Raw genomic sequence first — 24681 nt, forward strand, 5'->3', positions numbered from 1 at the left:
CTAAATCAATTTTATCTGTAGACTTTGAGGTTCTGTATTTTAAATTAGAAACATAGGATATTTTCTTTCAAAAAGTGGTACCATCATACCTCAGCTTATCAATATTGATGTCAGATTCAACTCCTTCTAATACATTAGCTCTTTTAAACCTTTAGGTAGTTTTTAGTAAATCATTGCCAGAGAGTTCCAAGTGGTATTCTAGTCATTAGATTATAAAGAGGAGTTTGTGGAGCACCCTGCTGGCTCAGTTGGTGGAGCTTGTGATTCTTGATTTCAGGGTTGTGAGTTTGAGCCCCATCTTGGGTATAGAGATTACTTAAAAATAAAATCTTTTTAAAAAAGAAAAAAAGAAAAAGAAGTTTTTGATCATTGTTGGCTGGTAACTTATTCCAAGAGACTCTCTAGTAAAGTTTTATGGACTGCTGTACACACATACACACACACATACACAGGGCTATATGAACACATTCAGAATTACCTTACATACCTTCACAATGGCCAGTTCTGTTGCTGGTTCCTTGGATGAATGATGAGAGAATAGATATTAATGTGAAGGGGTGCCTGGGTGACTCGGTCTGTTAGGGGTCTGACTCTTGATTTCGGCTCAGGTCATGATTTCAGGGTCATGAGATCCAGTCCTGCATCAGCCTCTGCGCTGGTATGGAGCCTGCTTAAGATTCTTTCCCTCCCTTTCCCTCTGCCCCTCCCCTCCCCTCCTAAATAAATAAATAAATCTTTTTTAAAAAGGAAAAATTAATGTGAAAATATATATTAATTCTGGAGATACAGAAAGAGTTCAAATATTTTATATTATTTTGCCCATCTTTTAATGGCATATAGTTTAGTAGGTTTTTAGATTCCTTAAAAATGAAAAGAGAAGTTATATTCAGATCATCTTTGGCAGTGGAGTTTTTGTGCATGGATATCCTCGGATATAAGGTAGCCCAGGACATTATTTCTGAGACATAGAGTTATTCTGGGACTTCTGAGAGTGGGAAGTATGGCATGACAGGTCTCATGGAAAACTGAAATCATGCCTAAATTCTCTTAGTTCACAAGGCATTTTACTTTACAGAGGGAGAGAATGTGAATAGGTCCATATACCACCATTCAAAATGGAGTGCCAAAATTGGAATTCTGTGCCACACTAACTCACAGGAGGTCAGCCTCCTTTGTGCCCAGGCTGCACAGAAGTTCAAACATAAGTAGCCCAGGATAAACAGGCTGATTTCACTCAAATCCAACACAAGCCATAGCAATCAGAGCAGTTTGCCTAAAGAAGGACATCATAAGCATACTGGGTATGCAGCCTTTCACAGACTCTTGGCTGAAACAGAAGAGAAACTAAAAATTTAATTATTTAAAATTTATTTTCATGTTTAAACTAAATGCACCTTGACTCTAAAAACTACATGGACCCTTGATACAAGTCTTTTGGAAACTTGTATAGTTTATATTCTTTGTCTGCTTGGCAATATGAAAATCCTTGAAGATCTGAAATTATTATGTATTCTATTCTGTAATCAATTGCAATGTTTTGGGTTACCGGCTTTTAATTCCATCTTGATAATAGTTACACCTTAGATTTTTCTAACACATCATTAGGTTCATTAGGCCACTTTAAACAAGTACTAGTTTCATAAGTCATGAATAATCTTTGAAACCTGAAATATTAACTAAAAATGTCCTAAGTTTTATTTAGTACATTCTGTAAGTATGGACTGATTTTGTTTGGAGAAGCAGGTTGGCAAAATGGAGTAACACTTAGATCAGGGATCCGGGGCCAGGACATGGTAGGACTTTTCCTACCCAACCATGAAAAGTTGGGCAAATTATTTAACCTCTCAGGTTGTTTCTTATTCTATAAAATGTGGAGATACATCACTATGCTTCTTCCTATTTTCTTTATTATACACCCTTCATCTCTATTAATAAGTAAAAATAGCCATTTTTGGTTTTAGCATTTAATGTCTTCTTCAGTTTAACTTAATTACAAGGGCCTAATCACCTTATTTGCAAAATGTACCATAAATTTTTATCTTATGAAGCCTATAACATTGTATATGGATTTCTGGCATTGCAGGAAATGTGATAGGGAGCCCCTTGAACACCTTTCTGACTAAAATGGGGAGTTAGTGAAGGAGAGGAATTGGAGTTAGGAGTAGTAGTAGAACTGGGGCAAGTTATGGAATGCTTTGAATAACGGATTTAGGAGTTTGAGGTTCATCTTACAGGCAGTAGGGAGTCATTTTATAAATGGAATGACTTCGTGAAAGTTGCATCTTAGAAAATGAATCTGACAATTATGGGGAACAGGTTGCAATGGGAAGGAATGAAGCCAATGTACCAGCTTAGAGTCTTCTGAATTTTTCAGAATATGGATAAGGAGGGTCTAGTCTATCATGTTGACAGTGGAAAAGGAAGAATTTAGAAGGAATTAAAAGACTGTGGGAAAGAAAGCACAACAGGAACTGTTCCTAACAGATATGATAGATGAGGTAGAGAAGAATACCAGATGTCTCCAAAATTTTAAGTTGAGGAGACTGGAAGAAGGTCATTAACTGGAATAGAGAGGTTTGAAAATGTTGCTTTTGGAGGGAGGATCTTGAGCATTGGTTTAGGCAATTTGAATGGCAAGTGATGGCGAGAAATGTTTAGTGGAAATGGTAGCTGGACTATCTTCTAATTAGGGAAGAACCAAAGCTGTGAGGATGGACAAAATGGTGAAACAATGAGGTGGATAATTGCTATTTGGTTTAGCAGAAAAATTATAGATGAAAGCTTTGAATAATTTTGGTCCAGGTTTGGTCCAGAAGAAGATAACAGTTTATTATCATATGATCTTGTATCTGCATTCTCAGTGTATTATTCTAGCCTTGGAAAAATTGAAGGAAATAATCAATAAAATCCTCGGTATTTAGTTTCATAATGAATACTTTTGAAAAATGAGAAAGATAGATACCTGTTCGGAAAGAGTCATGGGTGAGATATTTGTGGGAATCTGACTCATTTTAAATCTGACTCATTTTTAAATGGTTTGTATAACAAAATACAGAATTCAGCAGTAGGTGAGGTGCCTTAAAGAATGGATTTAAATTCTAAAAGCCTATGTACATTTTAAAGATTTGTGAACAAGGACATAATTGAACTGCATATTTGATACTTGACTCAGGCAAAAACTCCAGAAAGCCACATGTTAAAAGAAAATCAGAATTATAAGAGAAAAATGTGTCTGTATTTAAATGAAAATGAGGTTAAATCAATCATGTAGTATTATTATTAAAATATGTGTAACATACAAATAGGAGTCAAGCACATAGGAAAACACAAGATAACTCTGCTGTGGTGAGACACATAGTTTAAATATTTAATGCAAATCACTTGGTTAACTTAAGTGAATTACTAGAATTTGGCAAAGATCCAGTGAATGGCAACTAAGATGACCAAATATATTTTAAATAGACCGTACAAGAAAGAGCTAAAGAAAAATTATTTAATCCATAAGAGAAAAGGCTAAAGACAAACTGTAATGTTCCTCCTCCTGAATTTAGGATATTTACTCCCAATTTCAGAGAGAAGAACCATCTTTTTTTTTTTTTTTTTTTTAACACAGAATCTAAAGAATAGCCTCAGTTGCTGCTGCAGCTTTTGTGAGGTCAAGGTCTAGTGACATATATTGGCTACTAAAATGAAGTGACTGCTAGGTCTCATCTGACCAATTTGTGAAGGATCAATTAACATGGAAACAGTAATCACAAAATACAGGCGTACCTTGGAGATATTGCCGGTTCAGTTCCAGAACACCACAACAAAGCAAATATCAGAATAAAGTGAGTCAAATATGTATTTTGGTTTCTCAGTGTATATAAAAGTTGTGTTTACACTATACTGTAGTCTGCTAAGTGTGATAGAACTATGTCTAAAAAAACAGTGTTCATACCATAATTAAAAAACACTTTTTTGCTAAAAAATGCTACCCATCATCTGAGCTTTTGGAAGGTCGTAATCACTGAAAATAGATCACGATAACAAATATAATATTCATGAAAAAGTTTGAAATATTGCAAGAATTACCAAAACGTGACACAAAGACACGAGTGAGCAAATGCTGTTGGAAAAATGGCGCTGATAGACTTGCTTGGCATAGGGTTACCACAAACCTTCAATTAGTGCGCAAAACACATAATATCTGTGAAGAGCAATAAAACGAGGCATGGCTGTACTGTGGTGGAGGGATGGAGAAAGCTTCTCAAAATATGATTTAGCTGTAATTAGAGCAGTCTCTTGTTTGCTGATCGCAATAGGTACTCCTCATATACTAGTTTGCTATCTTGCCAATACGAACTCTCACTACAGACAATCCCCAATTTAAAATGGCTCAATTTACAATTTTTCAGCTTTACAATGATGTGAAAGTGATACATATTCAGTAGAAACTGTACTTTGAATTTTGAATTTGTTTCTTTTCCTGTTTTAGTGACATGCAGTAGGAGACTTCTTGTGATGCTGGGCAGCAGCCGCAACCCACAGCTCCCAGGCAGCCAGTCTATTATGAGGGTAAAAAACCGAGACACTTAGAGCTATTTTGTACCCTTACAACCATTCTTTCAGTATAGCATTTCAATACATTATTCAGTAAATTTTCACTTCAGTGTCGTATTCAATGAACTACATGCGATAGTCAACTTTTTATTATGAAATAGGCTTTGAGTGAGATGATTTCGTCCCGCTGTAGGCTAATCGAAGTATTCTGAGCAAGTTTAAGGTAGGCTAGGCTAAGGTATTATGTTTGGTAGGTTAGGTGTATCAAATGGATTTTCAATTTATGATGAGTTTATTGGAATGTAACCCATCACAGGTGGAGGAAGATATGTATTTAAAAGGAAAATAGAAAATGTACCTTTAGAAATCTTTAATTCCTCTTGGGAAGCAGGTGTAGTGCAGTATTCTTACTATTAAGTCAACACTAAAAGAAGCATAGCTTATAAATTATGAGTTGTACAGATGTTATACAAGAGAATCACTAGAATGTAACTCCAATCAGTAATGACAAATAGATAGGATTTCCCTTTTCAATTCTGGTCCATTGTAAGTGACTTCCAGGGGCTCTTTGTTGAGAAGGATACTGAAGCAGAGTTTGCACTCAGTAGGAAAGAGTTAATGATTGACTTCCAACTTCCATGGAAACCTCCAGTGACCTTCACCTTTCTAAATTCAGCGGCCATTTCTCAGGCTTCATTTTACTTAACCTATTAGCAGCAGTTGCCACAGTTCATCACTGTGAAGGCAATCAAAACCCTGCAGACTTAAGAGGATATTTTGCCCCTCCCTTAACTACCTGGAAAAGGCTAAACTGGGGGTCTTTCCCAGAATTTGAGTTAGTCAAAGATATAAATTTCACCTGAATGACTTATCTGTATGGCAGGGCAAACATCTGATCAGTAAACAACTTTTTTTACTGCCTTGTAAATTGCCCTCCTCCTCTTTGACGCTCTATGCCACATCCCATTCCTTAGCTCAGAATGGTATATGTACCTCATTTTACTTTCTGTCTTTGAACCTCCCACGTACATGGGGCTCCTGTAGAGGCAAAATTAAATGCAATTCTCTCCTGTTCATCTGTTTATGTCAATTTAATTCTTAGGCCATTCAGAAGAACCTTTGAAGAGTAGAGGAAAATTTTCCTTCCTTCCATTAGCCACTGTACTGTCTCATTTGCTGATTCCTCTCTCCTTCCCTTCCCTTTTAGAGTTGGAGTGCTCTGAGACCCAGTCACTGTATCACTTCTTTATCTAAACTTGCTCCCCAGAGCAGCAAGGTTCAATAGGAAAATAATGTGAGCCACAAATGCAAACCACATATGTAGTTTGGAATTTTCCAGTAGGTACATTAACAAAAAAAGTAAAAAGAGACTGGTGAAATTCACATATATATTATTTAACCCAGTATACCTCAAATAGTATTTCAACATATAATCAGTATGAAATATATTTTTATATTAATATGAGGTATTAAATTATTATTTTATTTTTCTTTCAGGAAACATTTTATTGTTGTTGCTCTAAGTTTAAGAATTTTCACTGAGAAAAAATCAGCACTTTCAGAAAATCTCTCACATAACCCTGCTTGGCTTCGGAATCTTGGTTTTTGTAGAAACATCAACATATTTCTCTTCAGTACAGACAGTCATTCCATCCATGACTGATGGATCAATCTTAACCTCCAATTTCTGTACTTGGCTTTGACTTATGAAGCTCTCCAGGACTGTTTTTAATTCAGAAAGAGTGACTTTGTCTAAAGGAGATGCAGTAGTAACTATGCAAGGCACTTTTTTTTACAGTGGACACTCACCATTAATATTAATGAGATATTTTAAGTTCTTTTGTTTTAATTCTAAGTCTTTGAAAACCACTGTTACACTTACAGCATACCTCAATTCAGACCAGCTGTATTTCACATGCTCAATAACCACATGTGGCTAAATGGCTGCTGTATTGGACAAACATGGCCCTAGATGATCTTATCCAAGCCCTTAACTTAAAATACCATCTATATGCTATTCTCAAATTTATATTTCTTGCTTGGGCATGTCTCCTGAACGCCAGACTCAGAGGGTCTATGTGACATCAATTCTTGGATACCTAATATGTGCCTCTAACTTATGTCCAAAATTGAACTCTTGGTCTCCTCCAAATTTGCTCTTCCCCACCTCAGTTACCGGCAACTCCACCAACCGCTCAGGCCAAAAACATCGGACTCAATCTTGACTCTTCTCTGTCTCAAACTTTGCATACAACATACAACTACTGTGGCATAATTAGTTTCATGTGCAAGATATATACAGACTCTGATTCACTACCACTACCATGGTCCAAACTCCTGTTATCTCTTGTCTGGGTTATTGCAATAGCATCCAGACTGATCCCCCACAGCCTATCCTCTTAGCACTAGATATCCTTTAACAACATAAGCCAGATCATGTCACTCATCTGCTCAACATTCTTCAATGGCTCCCTGTCTCACTAAGAGTAAAAGCCAAAGTCCTTCTAATGACCTTCAAAACTCTGTAGGATCTGGCCTCCTATTACTTCTCTGACTTCATCTCCTACTATTCTCCTTCCTCACTGTACTCTAGCCACCTTTATGTCCTGCTTTTTCTTTAACATGACAGTCATATTCTGGCTTCAGGGCCTTTAGACTTGCTATATACCCTTGCTTATCCACGTGGCTCATTCTCTCATCTCTTTCAAGTCTTTGCTCAAGTATCTTTTCAGGAAATGAATGAGTGAATGAATGACATGAATAGGTGCTATAAGGAGGCATCAGAGCACAAGTGCCACACGCCCTTCTAACAGAAGTCAACACACATTTAACTTTCAATATTTATTGAACATCTATTATATATAAAACAGGTGTCTATAATTGGTCCATCTTGGTGAAGGGAAAGGTTGAAATAATCTTGTTGCTTTAGAAGGTTTTTGAACATTTTTAGCACATACGGGAACAAACAGCTGACTTCCTTAGTCATTGAGAAAACAGTATCTATTAACAAACAAATATCTTGTCAGATAACTTAGGGCTTCTTCCTTTTGGCAATCAGGATCTAGAAACACAATCCCTTAATTCAGACAGTATTTAAATCACTGCAATATTAAGAACACCTGATAGTAGTCCTACTTTGACTCTTAGCTTGGTGGGTGACTAAATAAATCACTTCTTTTACTGGCTTAATTCTTTTATTCCTATGATAAAATGTCTAATCTCATCTATTGCCAAATTCAGGTTAAGACAACAGGTCAGTGTATACCTGGGTGTTACAACTGGCACAAATATGTATGCATTGTGGAGTTTGAGAATAAAAAGTCTTTTTTAAAATCTAAGAATTTATAAATCTGAGCTATTTAAGCCTAGTCTTCAGGTAGTGGTAGACTTTAGATTTTTAGTCTTTTCATTTTTCAACTGTATTTTCACTAGCACCACTCTGTGATTGAACTCATAGCTTATTTTAGTTCACACCTGCTAGTTTGAGTCCAGCCTAGCTCAAAACAGAGAAACATGATCAGCCTGAGTAATCAACCTGAGGCATTAACATGTGTAGCTCACGCAGAAATGGATTTGAGAGTAAGAGGGTGAGGAGAAAAAACGAAGTATTGAGGGAAGAGACGAAAATTACTAAAATGACTCAATTCAATCTAACAAGTGTTTATGGGGTGCAAAACACTATGCTAGTCATTTTAGTAATGCCAAGATAAGCAAGACAGTCTCTGCCATCAAGGAATCTAGAGTATGAGGTGAACAAAGAAGTGGTGCATAAATTACTAAAATATCATGCAGAGTACATAAAGGAGCTAAGAGGAGAGGAAAAAAACTACCATTAATTAAGGATATTTTACTATGTCAGAGGCAGTCACATATATTGACTCGCATATATTAACAGCCCTTCCAAAACCTCCAGGTAAGCTGAGGGAGGATAGGTAACTTGTTCAAGGTCATTCAAGCTAGGAAGTGTATACTGGTTTTTGTCCCCAACCCAGGTTCCAAAGCCTACGCTCCTTTCAGGACAGCATTGCTAAGAAGGAGATCCAAGGAGTAGTGGAAGGGGAGGAGTAAATTATGATTGGATACTCCTAACCGCTGTGGAGGGAACAAAGAGACCAGAAAAGCTATTTGGGCGGCGTTGAGAGGTGGGCCTTGAAGGCTGAGACAGAGATTGGGAGGGCCGGTGTGGGGAAATGGGAGGGACTTTGAGCTAAAGAAGTAATGAGAGCTGCTGGCTGATCTTCCAATTTTTCGACTGGAGTAGTCGATCTAGGTTGGAAAACTAACGTCCGGTGGGTCTTTTCCTCTCCGCCCCACCCCAGTCTTTTCCTTTGGGCTTTTCATCGGTCACCAACTTCGCCGTTGGGTATATATTATTTTTGTAACTTGAAAAATCTCAAAATGTTTTAAAAGTGACCACTGAGTAAGGGACGCACAGTGGGCGGAATCCTGCCGGCGCCCCTGGCACTCCCCCTCTCTCCCAGCTCCTCAGCCAGGCCGTCACCAGGGGAGCGTTCGTCCCCGAGGAAGGGCGCTCCCCCTCGCGAGTTTTTCGCATGTGGGAGCGGGGGTCGAGCAGGGGTCCGGGCTGGGGTAGCCCGGGCAAAGGCTCGCGAGTCCAGCGGCGGGGGGGGGGGGGGGGGGGGGGGGGGGGAAGAGGGGGGGCGGTGCGCGGGGCGGGGCCGCGGGCGCACCTGCCCGGCGCGGCGGGGCTCGCGGCGGCTGCGCGGACCGACGTGCTCCCCCCCCTCCCGCCTTGCCGTGTGTTTACGTGGAGACGAAGATGGCGGCGGCGGTGACGGCGTTGCCTGTGCGGCTGAGGACAGTCAGCCAGTGAGCGCGGAGACTGGTTCCACGCCGGGCGGGGGGAGCGCCAGGCCCGGCCCTGCTCCCTAGGCGGCGGATCTTGCGGTCCCACCTCTGTCGGAATCGACCTTTCCTTTTTACCTCCGACCCTCTCCCTTTCTTCCCCCAGCTTTCCCTTCAGAGGCCATGGAGGACGAGGAGAGACAGAAGAAACTGGAGGCCGGCAAAGCGAAGGTAAGAGAGCCGGAGGCTCTTGGGCCCGCGGTGGGAGGTGGTGGCTGGAAAGGGGTGGGAGAGGGCCTGGCAAGGGGAGACCGCAGCAGCCTAGGTTCGCTGCCCAGGAGGGAGGTGCTGCAGGACCTGAATTTTCCCCTTGCCCTCTTCTCTCCTTTTTCCAATTGAAAAAGCCTGGTGTTACTAGCTAGCAGATGATACTTCCGTGATGATTGGGTGGTGTGGCTTCTTTCTTGTGAACGCTTAAATAAAACCCTTCCTTTACTGTATAGCTATAAGCTGGTATTTATTGCTTCTAAATCTCCAGCCTTTCATTGTTTTAGGGAGTTCCCTGGGTAGTGCAGGCATTGTGCTTTTCAGGGTGGGGATTTAGGGCTTTTCTTTATTTGGTGGGGGATTTGTACGCCGTTCCATCAGCTTAGCTTTCTTTGGTGGCACGCTGGCACTCTTGGGTATGTGATTGGCCTGTGACAGCTGCCTTAGCGGTGGCTTGAGTGTGCCACAAGTGCCAGCTGTGAAGTTCGCGTTAGGGGTGTTTTTAGAAGCATAGCTTTATATGTTTGTGTTTGGAGGTCTTTGTCATAGCATGCGCTTTTGTATTGTGTGGAATGTTAGTGCAGTCTGTGAATGGAACTGCGGGGGACGAAAGGTACCATATTCTAAGCAACCTATAGAATTCCTGCTTCAAATAACTGAATTGTTATGTATGTCTCAGAGGTCCCTATTTTATGTCTGCGTGAAAGAAAAAACCTGCAAAGCTAACAATACAAGACTATAAACAGGTATTACACGCTGGGCTTCGTGAGAAATTTGATATAGACAAGGTATAAATTAAATAGCATATTTCTTTTAAAAATTACATATTCGGGCATATCTTCTAGCTGGTCTCAAAGGCCCCCTTCCTCCGTTATGACGATGTTACCTTTTATAGATTATATTCTGTTTTATTAGAGATAATTGTTAGCAATCATACGTGGATCACAATTAAATTATAATACAGTTAACTGTTTTTCTTTCTTGCTCTCCTTTCCTCCCTCCAAATAAAACAAATAAAGGAGGCGGGCTCCATGATTTCAGTAATCTCTGAAGGGCCATACTGCAGAGATGCCCTAGTAGATGCTCAACACAAGTTTCTTAGATGAGTGTGCATATAAACTAGCTTCATATTTCTGAAATACACTTGGCTTTCCCCTAAGTTCCTTCTATCTAAGAGCAGAGCTTGAGTGCTTTTATGTTACCTGGCAGATTATTACTTTAAAATCTGTAAATAGTGGAAAAGGGGGATCAAGACATTTTCAAAAGCCCAGAGTTGTTTACATTTCTGCAACCTGAGGGTCTGAGCAAGCTCTGAATCCAAGAAGGTGGAGTTAAAGTATATGCCTCGTTTGGAAAGCATTGATGTTCTAGTTAGACATTTTGTTTTGTTTTGTTTTGTTTTTTTTAGATTTTTTATTTATTTATTCTACAGAGATAGAGACAGCCAGCGAGAGAGGGAACACAAGCAGGGGGAGTGGGAGAGGAAGAAGCAGGCTCATAGCGGAGGAGCCTGATGTGGGGCTCGATCCCACAACGATGGGATCACGCCCTGAGCCGAAGGCAGACGCCTAACCGCTGTGCCACCCAGGCGCCCCAGACATTTTGTTTAATTCAGAGTTTGTATTGCCTGCCCCCAGAAGTATCTGTCCTAAAGATAATGCATGAAGCAGTCCTACAAAATATTCTTTACTATGGACAATACATATCATAACAGAGGATTTATTTAAATTGATTTGGCCAAAAAAAATTCTAGTTTCTTTATGTGTATGTGTGCTTTTGTCCTTCAAAACTCTGCCTATGGGGTGACAATCTTTTTCTTTTAATACTCACTTTTATTCTTCAGAGGGGAGGGGGGTGGGGGATTGGGATAGGCCGGTGATGGGTATTAAGGAGGGCGCATATTGCATGGTGCACTGGGTGTTATACGCAAATAATGAATCATGGAACATTGCATCAAAAACTGGGGATGTACTGTATGGTGACTAATATAACAAAATAAAAATTATATTAAAAAAAGACATACATGACACTCAGAAAAAATTCACTTTTATTGTAGATTATTATCTTCTAGAGTTGAGCCCAATTTTTCTAGTCAGAAATAAAACTGTCAGATTTATAAGGCAAGATATGTTTGCTGGAACATTAGCTGTACAATCGAAAAACACTGGAACAACATTCAAAGAGAGTATTAGAATAATTATTTTCTAAACCATATCATGTAAGTGCAATGGAATATTATGCAGCCATTAAGATTATGAAGACCAATAGGAATATGGGACATAGAATGAAAAAAGCATCATTTAAATTAGCTTATACATTATTCCATTTATTTAAACTTGTGTGCTTTTGGATTAAGACTTAAAATTTTTGTATTGTAAAGCCATTCAGCAAACCTTTAGTGAACTGTCTTATACCAACAGTTGGAAATTTAGAGGTGGTGTCAATCTCTGTTCTCAAGTTGCTCACAGTTTAGTGGGAGAGACAGACACTGGATATAAGTACAATGAGAGAGGAGGTACAGGAGGATTTGGGGTGAATTTTTTCATTTGTAAAAGTGCATATGCTGCTACCTTGTTTTTGAGACTACAAAGAAGGCTCTTGATATTAATGTAGCCAATCCTGGTGCGTACCACATAGTAGGTACTCAATAAATACTTGCTTAATGAATGAATGAGTGGAATGACTATGAGTCGTTCATAGATACTACTTTACTAGAATATTGTAATTCAATAGCAATAATCCAGAATTCTCTTAATTGGAAGTTTGTTATTGCTGGCATCAGAAATCACTTAAACCGATCATTTCCAAAACTTACTTAGGAACTTGGCTTTCTGAATGTCTTATTTGTTGATTGAACTTAAATATTGTATTTGATTATCTGGTTTTATGAACCATAACTTTTTAATTTTTTTCTTGGTGTTTGGTAAGCTAATCATTGAAAAATTTACTTTCTGTATCTAGATTTTATAAATGATTTTTTAAAGGGCTTGTATGCAGTATAATATGCTTTATAAAATAGCAACCAAAATCTGCAATGATAGAATAAATTCTGGTATATGTAGCCATTACAATAATGCTATAAACACTTTTCGAGTTGGGAAGATGTCCACACATAATAAAAATGTTACCGTATAAAGTATATGTACATGCTCATATATGAAGACACCTGAAAAAAATGCACGGAGAAGTAAATGATGGCTGTCTCTGGATGGTGGGTTATGGGCAATTTTAATTTTCTTTACATTTTTAGTATTTTCCAAATTCTCTACAATATTTCTTTTAGGATTAGTAAAAATGTTTAAAAATCATTTTTAAGTACAATAAAAGCTTATCAAATACAGTATAATGAAGAACTCATCATACTGTATGGTTATTAGAATAAAAAAATGAGGCACAGAAAAGGTAGGTTTCCTAAGGGCCCTCACTTTAGTGTAGTCTTGCAACTGTAATTCTTATTCCACTGTTGCTTGTATTGCATAGTTGGGGGAGCCTGTTTTATTAAACTTGCATAGACTTCCTTTTTGTTTCGTAGTTCTTTTCTCCTTGCTGTCTGTTTTCATTGCTGTGGTCATACTCGCCTTACCTTGCTCCATCTCATCTGCCTCTTTCCCTAATTTGCTGTTTGAGATTTGCTGTGACTAGAAAACCCAGTGAGTTTGATAGAATGGTTTATAGAATCAGAGCCGATGGACTCCAGTGAGTGAGCTTTATGATAGTTCAGTTTTTCTACTTGTTGGTTTTTTGGTTGCTGTTGAGTCCTCACCTGCTTCCTTGTGTTAATGTGGCAAGAAGCCTGACACATGAAGATGTGAGACATTACTACATTATTAAGTAAATATTTTCAGAGCTGGGCTAAACCCATTTACAAGGTGCTGGTGGGGATTGCACTACATAGGCTGTCTTTGTGTTAAACTACTTTAAATGACTTCATTTTTTTCCAAGTGAAATTATTTACACTGTTATATAAAGAAAGTATTGTAATATTAATGAGCAAAATTAGTCAGTTGGGTATTTAGTATTACTAATGAATGTTACTGCTATAAATTCACATCGGATATACTTAACATTCTATTCATGTAGCAGAATTCAGTAAAACCAAAGTTTTGCACCAGCTATTCAGTGTTGTATATAATTGGCATAATTTGTTCAATAATTATTAAAAATTTTACCTATTGCATTCATAAGTAGTAATTAAATGATATTTATTTGTTTAATGAACATTTTCAGTTTGAAAAGTAGGGCCAGTTGTATACAAAAAAAAGGACAGGGTTCTATGCAAGCTGTGTGTTAGGTTATTGATAGCTGGGCTTTTCAATTACTGTTTACACTCTAATAGAGTTACTTATGGTGCAAAATTGTTCTTTGCGTATTTTAGATACACCGCTCCACCGCTAAGAAAGTTGCTCTTCATCCTTGTTTCTTTAAAACTTTCTAGTTGTTTTTTGTTTGTTTGTTTTTGAGTAAGCTCTACGTGGGGCTTGAACTCACAATCCCAAGATCAAGAGTTGCATGCTCTGCCACTGAGCCAGCCAGACACCCCAAAACTTTCTGGTTTTTTATTCTTATATGTGACATAGCTTACTTAGCTTAAGAGTGGATGCAGCAGTTTGATACCTTCATCATCGTTTTTTTCCATCGTTTATTCTAACAGTTGTGCATCGTGACTTAAAAACTAATTCATGATCTTCAGGCGTTGTTGAAAAACAAAACAAGACATGGTTTTTAGATTATGAGCCTTAAGAGGGATAATATGGAGAAAGGTGTAGGCAGAAGAGTCTTTTTAAAGTGTATAGTGAGGAAAGGTTTCTAAAGCAAATCCAAGAAATGGCAGGAAGTAGGTAAAAGAGCCGTAAGATCCAATGAAGAGAGAGCAAAGAGGTCTGTGGTGTCCCGTCAGTGAAACTGAAAGTCGAATGAGCACATGGAAGAGAGGAAGCGAAAAAGATAGGATATATCCAAGTGACTAGAATATGACAAGATTGGGCAGGAATTATTTTTAAACAAAAACACCTCTTATCTTTATATATAAAGTGTGTAGGAAGAGCTAAACTATGACTGTAAAATATCTATTATAGGCTACTAATTATTGAAATGTAAGTAAATTTCTAATATGGAACTAGAAAAATTCCTCATGGTAAATTGTTAAGCATTAAACGATAAGGAACATTATTTAAATTTCTTTATGATTCCACTAAAATTGAAATTAGTCAACTTATTTCATTGGTTAGCATCTCTTTAAAAGCTTTAATTTGGAAAAACTTCAGAATTTTAAAAAGTTTATTTATGGAGGTTGTTTTGTATCTGGGGTATATATGTGTGAGAATTTATAATATAGCTATTTGGCATACTAGAAAAGACACTAGGACTTTGGAGACATTTATTTGCTTATTTGTTCAGCTGACATTTTTGAACGCCTACAGCTGCAACTATGGACTTTTACTTAGCAAGCATTTATTTAAATTACCACAATTCTGTGCTTTATTGTCTATGGGAATAATCCTGTTGAAGGACATGAATCTCAGCAGGTGTTTTGGAGAATAAATGAGATAGTGATTGAGAACTTTCTAAGTTCTGGTGCTAGATACAAAGCTATGATTTTTTAAAAATTGAGATGAAATTCACCTAACAAAAATTAATCATCTAAAAACGAACAATTCAGTGTATTTAGTAAATACAGTTTGCAGTCACCGATTCCATCTAGTTCCAAAACATTTTTATCCCAGAATAAAACCCTGTACATTAAGCAGATACTCTTTATTCCCTCCTTCCCCCAGTCCCCAGCTACCACCAGTCTGCTTTCTGTTTCTATGAGTGTACCTATTCCAGATATTTCTTATAAATAAATAAATCCTATAATATTTTACCCTTACTGTGTGGCTTTTTTCATCTGTGCATCCATACCTCATTCCCTTTTATGGCTGAATAATATTCCATTGTATGTAGCATTTACTACACTTTGTTTATTCCTCCATTGATAGGCATTTGAGTTGTTTCCACGGTTTGGCTGTCATTGAATAGTGCTGCCATGAACATTCACATATAAGTATTTGAATATCTGTTTTCATTTCTCTTGAGTATATACCTAGGAGTGGAATTGCTGGATCATAAGGTAATTCTGTATTTTTTGAGGAACCGCCAAACTGGTTTTCCACTGCATCCACCGTTTTACATGTCTACCAGCAGTGTATGAAGGTTCCAGTTTCTCCATATACTCAACAATACTTGTTTTCTGTTTTTTTATTATAGCTGTTCTAGTGGGTGGAAAGTGGTATCTCCTTGTGTTTTGATTTGTGATTTCCTAATGACTGAGGATGTTGAGCATTTTTCATGTACTTTTGGCCATTTGTCTCTCTGCTTTGGAGAAGTGTCTATTCAAGTCCCTTGCTCATTTTGCAATTGGGTTGTTGCCAATTGTTGTATTAGTTATTGTATGCATTTTTTCTATATACAGGAGAGAGAGTGAGAATACATGTATGTGCTCAGGCAGACAAGAGAGTGGGATAGGCAGAACATACATCTCGGTAGGATTATCTTCATCTTATTTTTTTTTTAAATACTTCTGGGCTCTTTCAAAGTTTAAACTGTTGCTTTGAATAATACGTTCTAGGTGAATTGATTAGAGCATGATACTGAAGTTTTTTTTGTTTTGTTTTGTTTTTAATAATGATTTTTTATTATATTATGTTAGTCACCATACAGTACATCCCCGGTTTTCGATGTAAGGCTCGATGATTCATTAGTTGTGTATAACACCCAGTGCACCATGCAATAAGTGCCCTCCTTACTACCCATCACCGGTCTATCCCATTCCCCCACCCCCCTCCCCTCTGTAGCCCTCAGTTTGTTTCTCATAGTCCATAGTCTCTCATGTTTCATTCCCCCTTCTGATTACCCCCCCTTTCTTTATCCCTTTCTTCCCCTACTGATCAATCTAGTTCTTATGTTCCATAGATGAGAGAAATCATATGATAGTTGTCTTTCTCTGCTTGACTTATTTCGCTTAGCATTATCTCCTTCAGTGCCGTCCATGTTGTAGCAAATGTTGAGAACTCGTTCTTTCTGATTGCTGAGTAATATTCCATTGTATATATGGACCACAACTTCTTAATCCAGTCATCTGTTGAAGGGCATCTCGGCTCCTTCCACGATTTAGCTATTGTGGACATTGCTACTATGAACATTGGGTTGCATATGGCCCTTCTCTTCACTACGTCTGTATCTTTGGGGTAAACACCCAGTAGTGCAATGGCTGGATCATAGGGTAGCTCAATTTTTAACTTTTTAAGGGACCTCCACACTGCCTTCCAGAGTGGCTGTACCAACTTGCATTCCCACCAACAATGTAGGAGGGATCCCCTTCCTCCACATCCTCTCCAACAATTGTTGTTTCTTGCCTTGTCTATTTTTGCCATTCTAACTGGCGTAAGGTGGTATCTCAGTGTGGTTTTGATTTGAATTTCCTTGATGGCTAATGATTTTGAACATTTTTTCATGTGTCTGTTAGCCATTTGTATATCTTCATTGGAAAAGTGTCTGTTCATATCTTCTGCCCATTTTTTGATTTGTTTATTTGTTTCTCTAGAGCATGATACTGAAGTTTGATTTCTGTGTGGGCCATTGAGTCATTTCATTCCATGGCCGTCTGTTTTACAAGTGCATGCAGTTGGTCCAAGGGGCACCTGTTGGGTTTTTGGCTTGATCATTACCAATCCATTTTTACTGTGGGAACAAAATAACCTAGTCCTGTTGAGTAAAAAAAAAGAAAAAGGCCTGACATTTTCATATGTGAACATAGTATTTCACTAGTATAACATATTTTTGTTGTCACTTTGACTTCCCTTTTACTTCTGGTGTTTTTGTGGTAGTAGTCACCAAAATATTCTTAGGATACTTAATGCTCATCTTGTATGCTGCATAGACTTTTGGATGATTTGCATCAAATGGATTTAACACTATTCATTGTTCCAGAAGTAGTTTTGCCTAGGTTATCCATTTAAATCTATAGATTCTTTTGTATCATGAAAAACTCCATCATCCTCTGTTCATGAACAGTGTAGTGTCTAAGTTGCCATCAGGGTTATAATTGTTACTGTGGTATACTGTTCACTTAGATTTTTATGTGGTCTAAACGATTTTCTATAAGTCTTTTTTCTCCCCCTTTTAAGGGATCATTTCTTAAAGCCCTCAAAGGTATTATCTTGACTTGTAAAAACTACACTAAACTTTACTATTCAAAATCCTGACCTATAAAGATTTGAATTTTTAAATTGTATTGATTGAGTAGGTTCTCTGGTTTACAGATCTCTGAAAAACAAGGTGTAAGATCACCTTCTTGCTCTCCCCTTTTTTTTTCTTCTCTTCATACTGAACACACTACAAAATTCCGTGTTTACTAAGAATCATTTATTGTGGGCTCTGTGATTAAGCTGTATTTGTTCCTCAGGAGTTTTACTTTTATTCAAGTTGATATTGTCTTATTGTTTCCCCAGGGAAGATAGATAGGGTTAGAGACCAATTATAACTAAAAATACTTGTTCTCTATCAAAACTCATATTTAACATATAAAAGTATATGAGGGTGATCCAGGGGATTGCAATATACTTAGGGCAATGATCCCAGTTAATTACCACACCATTTATGGCCTGCTGACTGTGTATGTATATGTTGATTTCGTAAGTCAAATAAGTACGTACTCTAAAGGGAAAGGTAATAGAAAATGTTTAGAAACTGCATTAGCAAGAAAAAAAAGCTGCATTAGCAAATATCTGCTGGAATTTTATATATGAAATAATGGGTTTTGGCTAAAAGTTATAGAAACTATTTTCTATTCATAGACAACTTAAAAATATTGGAAATATTTTTATGTAAAATCTTTTACATTGATCAGGTTAGCATTTAAATTTTGATTTGCATAAATTCCTTTTGTAATGAAAATACGTGTCTGAACATTTTTACTCAGTGACTTGCGGTTAATAAGAAAACTCTCACTTTTCCACTTCAGCCAATAGCAATTTTTATAATAGAGTTTGAAAAGAAGAGAATTTGGGATATATATGTATATGTGTGTGTGTGTATTTTTTTTTTTTTAGTTGAGAAGAGTATATATTTTTAAATTCAAAGGGTAAAATCCAATGTAAGTAATTTTAATAGGCCTCAGGTATTTTATTTATTTATTTGAGAGAGAGAGAGAGAGAGCGCGCGAGCAGAGCAAGTGAGAGAGAACACGAGTGTCGGGGGAGGAGCTGAGGGAGCAGAGAAGCAGGCTCCTCGCTGACCAGGGAGCCTGTGCAGGGCTCCATCCAGTAGGAGGACTCTGGAATCATGACCTGAGCCAAAGGCAGACACTTAACCCAGAGTCACCCAGGCACCCCAATAGGCCTCAGGGTTTTAATCTGAAGACAGAAAAGTCTGTATGTAGTCTTTTTTTTCCTTTGGGATTTGAATTGAAGCTTTCTTAATGTTCTAGAGTGCTTTTCTATCTCATATGCCATCATATTTCAGAGGCATAGTAGTTTATACCTATTCAGAAAGCACCTCAGTTGAAAACTAAAATCCTTTGAAGTATTTTGCCATTATTTTCCTAGATCCTCCAAGCTTATAACCCAATCCCATTCATTTTTTTTTTTTTTAATTCAAAAATCTGTCTCATACTTAGCCTTTTTCTTCTCGTTCTAACACCATTCCCTACTCAGTAAAACCAGGCCCACTTTACCTCACATCCTATTTGGTTTCCCTGGCATTCTCCTTAACCTTTCAGATCCAACCAGTCACCACATTCTGCTAATTTTACCTTCTAAATATTTCTTGATTTATCACCACTTCTTTTTCTACTTCATTATTGCTCACTTGAACAATGGGCATTTTGACAGTGGAAGAAAGAATAGGAATTCTGTGTAATAATTAGTAGCCACCAGTTATAGAGCACTTTCTAATGCTAGACATTATGCTAAGTGTTATATTTATTACCTCATTTAATCCTTATAAGTGTTCCAAGAGCTGTGGATACTGTTGCCATCCCTATTTTATAGGTGGGAAAACTGGAGAGGTTAAGTAATTTGCACAGTGTCATAGTGGCAGAGCACGGATTTAAACCAGTCTGTCTGACCAAAGAGATTGTCTTCTTAACTTCAATCCTACACAGGCTCTTAAATCTTTGATCATTGTTTAGGAGGTAGGATTGAGAGGCCTTGGTAATTGGTTGTAAAGGGTAAGGAGGATGCTATGGTCTGAATGCTTGTGCTTACCCAAAATTCATATGTTGAGATCCTAACCTCCAAGGTGATAGTATTATGAGGTGGGGCTTTGGGGAGGTGATTAGGTCATGAGGGCGGAGCCCTCATGAATGTGATTAGTTCCCTTATTAAAAAGGTCTCTTGCCTCTTCCGTCATGTGAGAATAGCAAAGAGATGACCATCTGTGAACTAGAAAGTGGGCTCTAACCATATCCTAAATCATCTGTCCCCTAATCTTAGACTTTAACTTCGAGAAGTAGGACTTTAGCCTCCAGAACTGTGAGAAATAAATTTCTTTATATACCACTCATTCTATAATATTTTGTTGTAGCAAACAGGATAAGGCAAGAGATGACTCTAATTTTCTGACTTGAGCAACTGAATGAGGTGGGTGCTAGTCTCTGAGATAAGGAAGATGAACATATTTGGGGGAAGAGAAGAGTTTGAGTGAAATGGGTATCTAAGGAAATGTGGGCATATTTGGAGGGAAACATATTTGAGTAAGATGAAGATGAATTTTATTTTGGATATGTTGAGTTAGAGGTGCTTATAGGGCATCCTAGAGGATTGGTCCAGTGTAAAATTGAATATGTGTCTGCAGCTGAAGACAGAAACCCATGCTAGAGATAAATATTTGGTTTAAAGATACTAGTGACACTCTGGGAATGACGAGTTCACTCAGGAAGAAGACTAATGCAGACTGAGAGTTGAATCCTGTGGAAGCACCCATGTTTAAAAGGGTGAAGTATCTGCAAAGGACTCTGAGACACAAACTATTCACAAAGCTAGGAGACGATGATGCCTGTGAAATTGAGGGAAGACAGAGTTTTAAGTAAGGAGGGGTACCACTGGTCAAAAACAAGAAATCAAGTATGGTGGAGACTTGGAAAGTGACCATTAGCTTTAGCAGCAGTTGGTCAGAAAGGGAAATGTAGATTCCAGATTGGGGAATGAATGGGAATCAGAAAAAGGTGGTGTATGCTACCTAATTTTTCAAAGTTGCTGTGAAAAGCAATATAATTATAGTGGTTATGAGCTTAGACTAGACCAGACCATCTGGGATCAAATCATGGCTCTGCCATTTTTAGCTTTGTGACTTTAGGCAAGTTACTTAACCTCTCCGTGTCCCTGTTCCCCATCTGGAAGATGAGAAAAATAATAGTACCTGCCTTGGGGTTATTATGAGAATTCAGCTAATACTTATAAAACACTTAGAATATTGTCAGACTATGAAAAGTGTTCAAGAAGTATCCTCCTCATGCTGGAGCATAGAGGATCAAGCTACATAGCAGAAAAATTAGATTGGAGAAATAGGCGGGGATCAGATAATGAGAAGCCCTATGTGTTTTCTAAAGTAGTATGGATTTTATCCTAAAAGTAGCAGAAAACTGTTAAAAGAATATATATTTGATAATGTTTAACCTTTGAAGAAGTTATTCCTTTCCAAAAAATATATCCCATAGTGAGGTAGGTATGCTGCCACCAGGTGGCAGTTCTGTTATTGCTATATAGATGAAGCAGTTAAACCATTTTTTAAAAAAATTATAAAATATTGATTTGATTAATATAGCTAAATGTAAATACAAATATCCTAATTCTAGTAGGGCTCTTTTCTTTTTAAAAGATTTTATTTATTTATCATAGAGAGAGAGATAGAGAAAGCATAAGCAGGGGAGGCAGCAGGCAGAGGGAGAAGCAGACTCCCCACTGAGCAGGGAGCATGGTACAGGACTCGATCCCAGGACCCCGGGATCATGACCTGAGCCTAGGCAGATGCTCAACTGACTGAGCCATGCAGGTGCCCCTGGACTTACTTTTTTTTTTTTTTTTTTTTTTAAGATTTATTTATTTGAGAGAGAGAGTGGGGGGAGAGGGGCATAGGGAGAGAATCTTCAAGCAGATTGCACGCTGAATACAGAGCCCGATGTGGGGGCTCAAGACCCCATGAGATTGTGACCTGAGCCAAAACCAAGAGTCAGATGCTTATCCAACTGAGCCACCCAGGCACCCTAAGACTCACTATTTTTTAAAAGATCCACAATATGTAGTGAAGTTACCGATCCAGTAACATCATCACTATGTGTGATTCTGTAACACTGAGTGATTGTACATCATGAACTTTCATATGCCAGCTACTTTCCTTGGTGTGCAGCTGAAGAAGTAGGGATGATATGCGTCAGCAGGAAAACAGCAGAGAAAAGTATTTGAGTCTGCAACATGACTAGTAGGTTTATCATGTAAATTGTACTTTATGGTTGATTTTAGGGATATTTATAGATTTATATGATTATCGTATCATATGTTTTTAGAATCCTTCATGTAAGATGCATCTCCCCTCTGTTATCTTCCTGGACATCTTTCTTGCCTCCTTGTTCCCTAATTCCAGGAGAAGAATTGAAATGACTTACTTCTTTTCTCAAGCTTGAGAGGCAGGAGAGAGCTGGGTGTCATGGATAGTAATTTCCTCAGGAGGAAGTTCTGCGTATTTTAGAAATACCTAAATTAATTATGTCTCAGTTACAAAAGAATCAATATAAAATGTATAGGTAATGTGTCCTTGGGTGGCTCAGTCAATTAAGTGTCCAATTCTTGGTTTCAGCTCAGGTCTTGATCTCAGGGTCATGAGTTCAAGCCCCACACCCAGTGTGGAGCCTACTTGGGAAAAAAAAAAAGTGTATAGGTAAGATAAATGATAAAAAGAAAAGCTACCTTTATTCTTATTACCCAGCTTAAGAAATATGCACATTCAAGTACATTGGAAAATCTGATCTCAGTCCCTTACACCTCAGATGACTGCAATTCTGAATTTTGTTTATCATTGCTTTGCTTTTCTGTATCACATATATATATATACATAAACAGTTTGTTGGTTTTCCTGTTTTTGAACTTAATGGTATCATATTGCAAGCAGTCTTTAGTGATTTGCTTTATGTTCAATATTATGTATAGAGTGTTCACTCCTGCATAGTATTCCATTATTGAAATTTGCCCCAGTACCAATGAACATTTGGGTTGTTTCCAGTTTTTTTGTTATTACCAACATTGCTGCTGTGTTAGCTTTGTCCATCTTCTGATGCACAGCATGTGCCAAGGGCTTCGATGTGTGCAGAGATTGTGATCCCAAGGTCTGTCAGTTCTTGGGGAGTAGTGACTATGTGAGGGAATGAGGTAGGAAGAGAAAATGAAGCCAAAAACAAACTGATATTTGTGTTTATTATATACCTCATTACATCACATAAGTGGTCGCTGACAGATGTCCTTTAGAGCTGTTCATGGACACTGGATACCTGACAGGATGGACCTTTGAACTGACCAGATGTAGCAGTTCATCCATTATTAAATTTAGCAGTTCTTCCATTATTAAATTGAGAATTCTTACAAAAAGAAGATACGTGTATCAGAAGGAGTAATAGCCTCTATAACCTGTGGCTTATAAATGAAACCTCAAGTGATAAATTGCCATGTATTTATGTTGCTGAGAGAGAGAGTATCTGTTACAGATATACCTTGGCTTATAAGAGATGTACACTGCTTTTATTTATTTATTTTTAATTAGATTAAGCTTCATCATATGGAGAGACTAGATAAGATTGGGACAAAGTGCCATTATTCTCACTCATTATTAACTGAGGTGACAGTGAAATGAAACAGAGGTAAATGGTATTTGAATAGTGAAGATGTAATGACCTGTCAGTGTTGGCAGTTATGCTTCTGAGGTTTGGTAACCGTGTCTGGAGAGGCTGATGAAAGTGCCTAGGTCCTAGGACAGCATATTCCTGGGGCTCTGTCTTCTCTCTGTTTTTTGGGATGAGATTTGTGGTAGATGTGTAGTTGTATTATGTCCTTTAAAAAAATGGTGATATTAACTTTAAGTCCAACATAATTTTATTAGCAAATATTCTTTACAGATCTGTGGGGGAGGGAGGAAGTGAAGATTTTTCAGAGAAGAAAACAATCACCCATAGTTTCTACCCACAAGTAATCACTCTTAGTTTGTTGATTCTTTGTTTCTGTGTTTATTTTTAAACTTAGCTTGAATCATACTCTATGCAATTTTGGCTTCTTTTCCCCTGACTTTATGTTGAGAGCATTTTCTCACATTAATTTTTTTTTTGAAAACATTATTTTTGACAGTTACATAAGTTACATTGTAGGTTATGCAGTAATGTAATCATAGACCTGATATGTCATCTTTTAAAAAATTTTTTAAATTTATTTTAAATAATCTCTACACCCAGTGTGGGGCTTGAACTCACAACCCCATGATCATGAGTTACATGCTCTTCTGACTGAGCCAGACATGACACCCATCTTTTTTTTTTTTTTAAAGAAACTGTGCAGATGTTCTGAAGTTCTGAGGAATAATGCTTAAAATTATTGTTTAGTAGTGCCTCTTTTTTATAAAAAATAAATTATCTTTTTTTATTCAACAAATATTCGTTGAGAACCTATGTGCAGGCACTCTTCTAGACTTATAGTATTATGTAGGCTTTGATTTTGATTAAAAATCCCTTCCCTCCTGGAGCTTACCATCTAGTTATTTGTTCTGAAATAAATTAACTTCATATAATCAGCATCATGAGCCTAAAACAGTATTTTAATAATTTTATGTATTTAGAAGAGATTTGTTCTAAACACTAAAGTAATCATTCTACTTTTCCATATCTGTGATCTTTTTTCAGTTGGAGTCATTTAGTAATAGATACTGTTTGTTGTTTTCCAAGCAATGGTTTTTGTTTGTGTTTATTTTTTTTTTAAGAGGGAGGCCGGGAGGGACAGAGGGAGAGGGAAAGAGGGAATCCCAAGCAGGCCGCTCACCCAGTGCGGAGCCCAA

General features: G+C 37.6%; 1 protein-coding gene across 14 annotated transcripts in view; it reads left to right on the plus strand.

Annotated features, from left to right (window-relative positions):
* Positions 1-24681, plus strand: part of AKAP9 (A-kinase anchoring protein 9) — a 200793-nt gene that overhangs the window by 32377 nt on the left and 143735 nt on the right. For 12 of the 14 annotated variants that reach the window (XM_057304094.1, XM_044386405.3, XM_057304099.1 and 9 more), the window contains one exon: positions 9515-9579. In XM_057304094.1, coding sequence (XP_057160077.1) covers positions 9515-9579 — 65 coding nt within the window. Of the gene's footprint in view, positions 1-8734; positions 8832-9288; positions 9373-9514; positions 9580-24681 lie in introns of those variants that run through there. The other 2 variants (XM_057304096.1, XM_057304097.1) reach the window with 2 other exon arrangements.

The sequence above is a fragment of the Ursus arctos genome, unplaced genomic scaffold (genome assembly GCF_023065955.2).
Source record: "Ursus arctos isolate Adak ecotype North America unplaced genomic scaffold, UrsArc2.0 scaffold_3, whole genome shotgun sequence".
Classification (NCBI taxonomy): Eukaryota; Metazoa; Chordata; class Mammalia; order Carnivora; family Ursidae; genus Ursus; species Ursus arctos.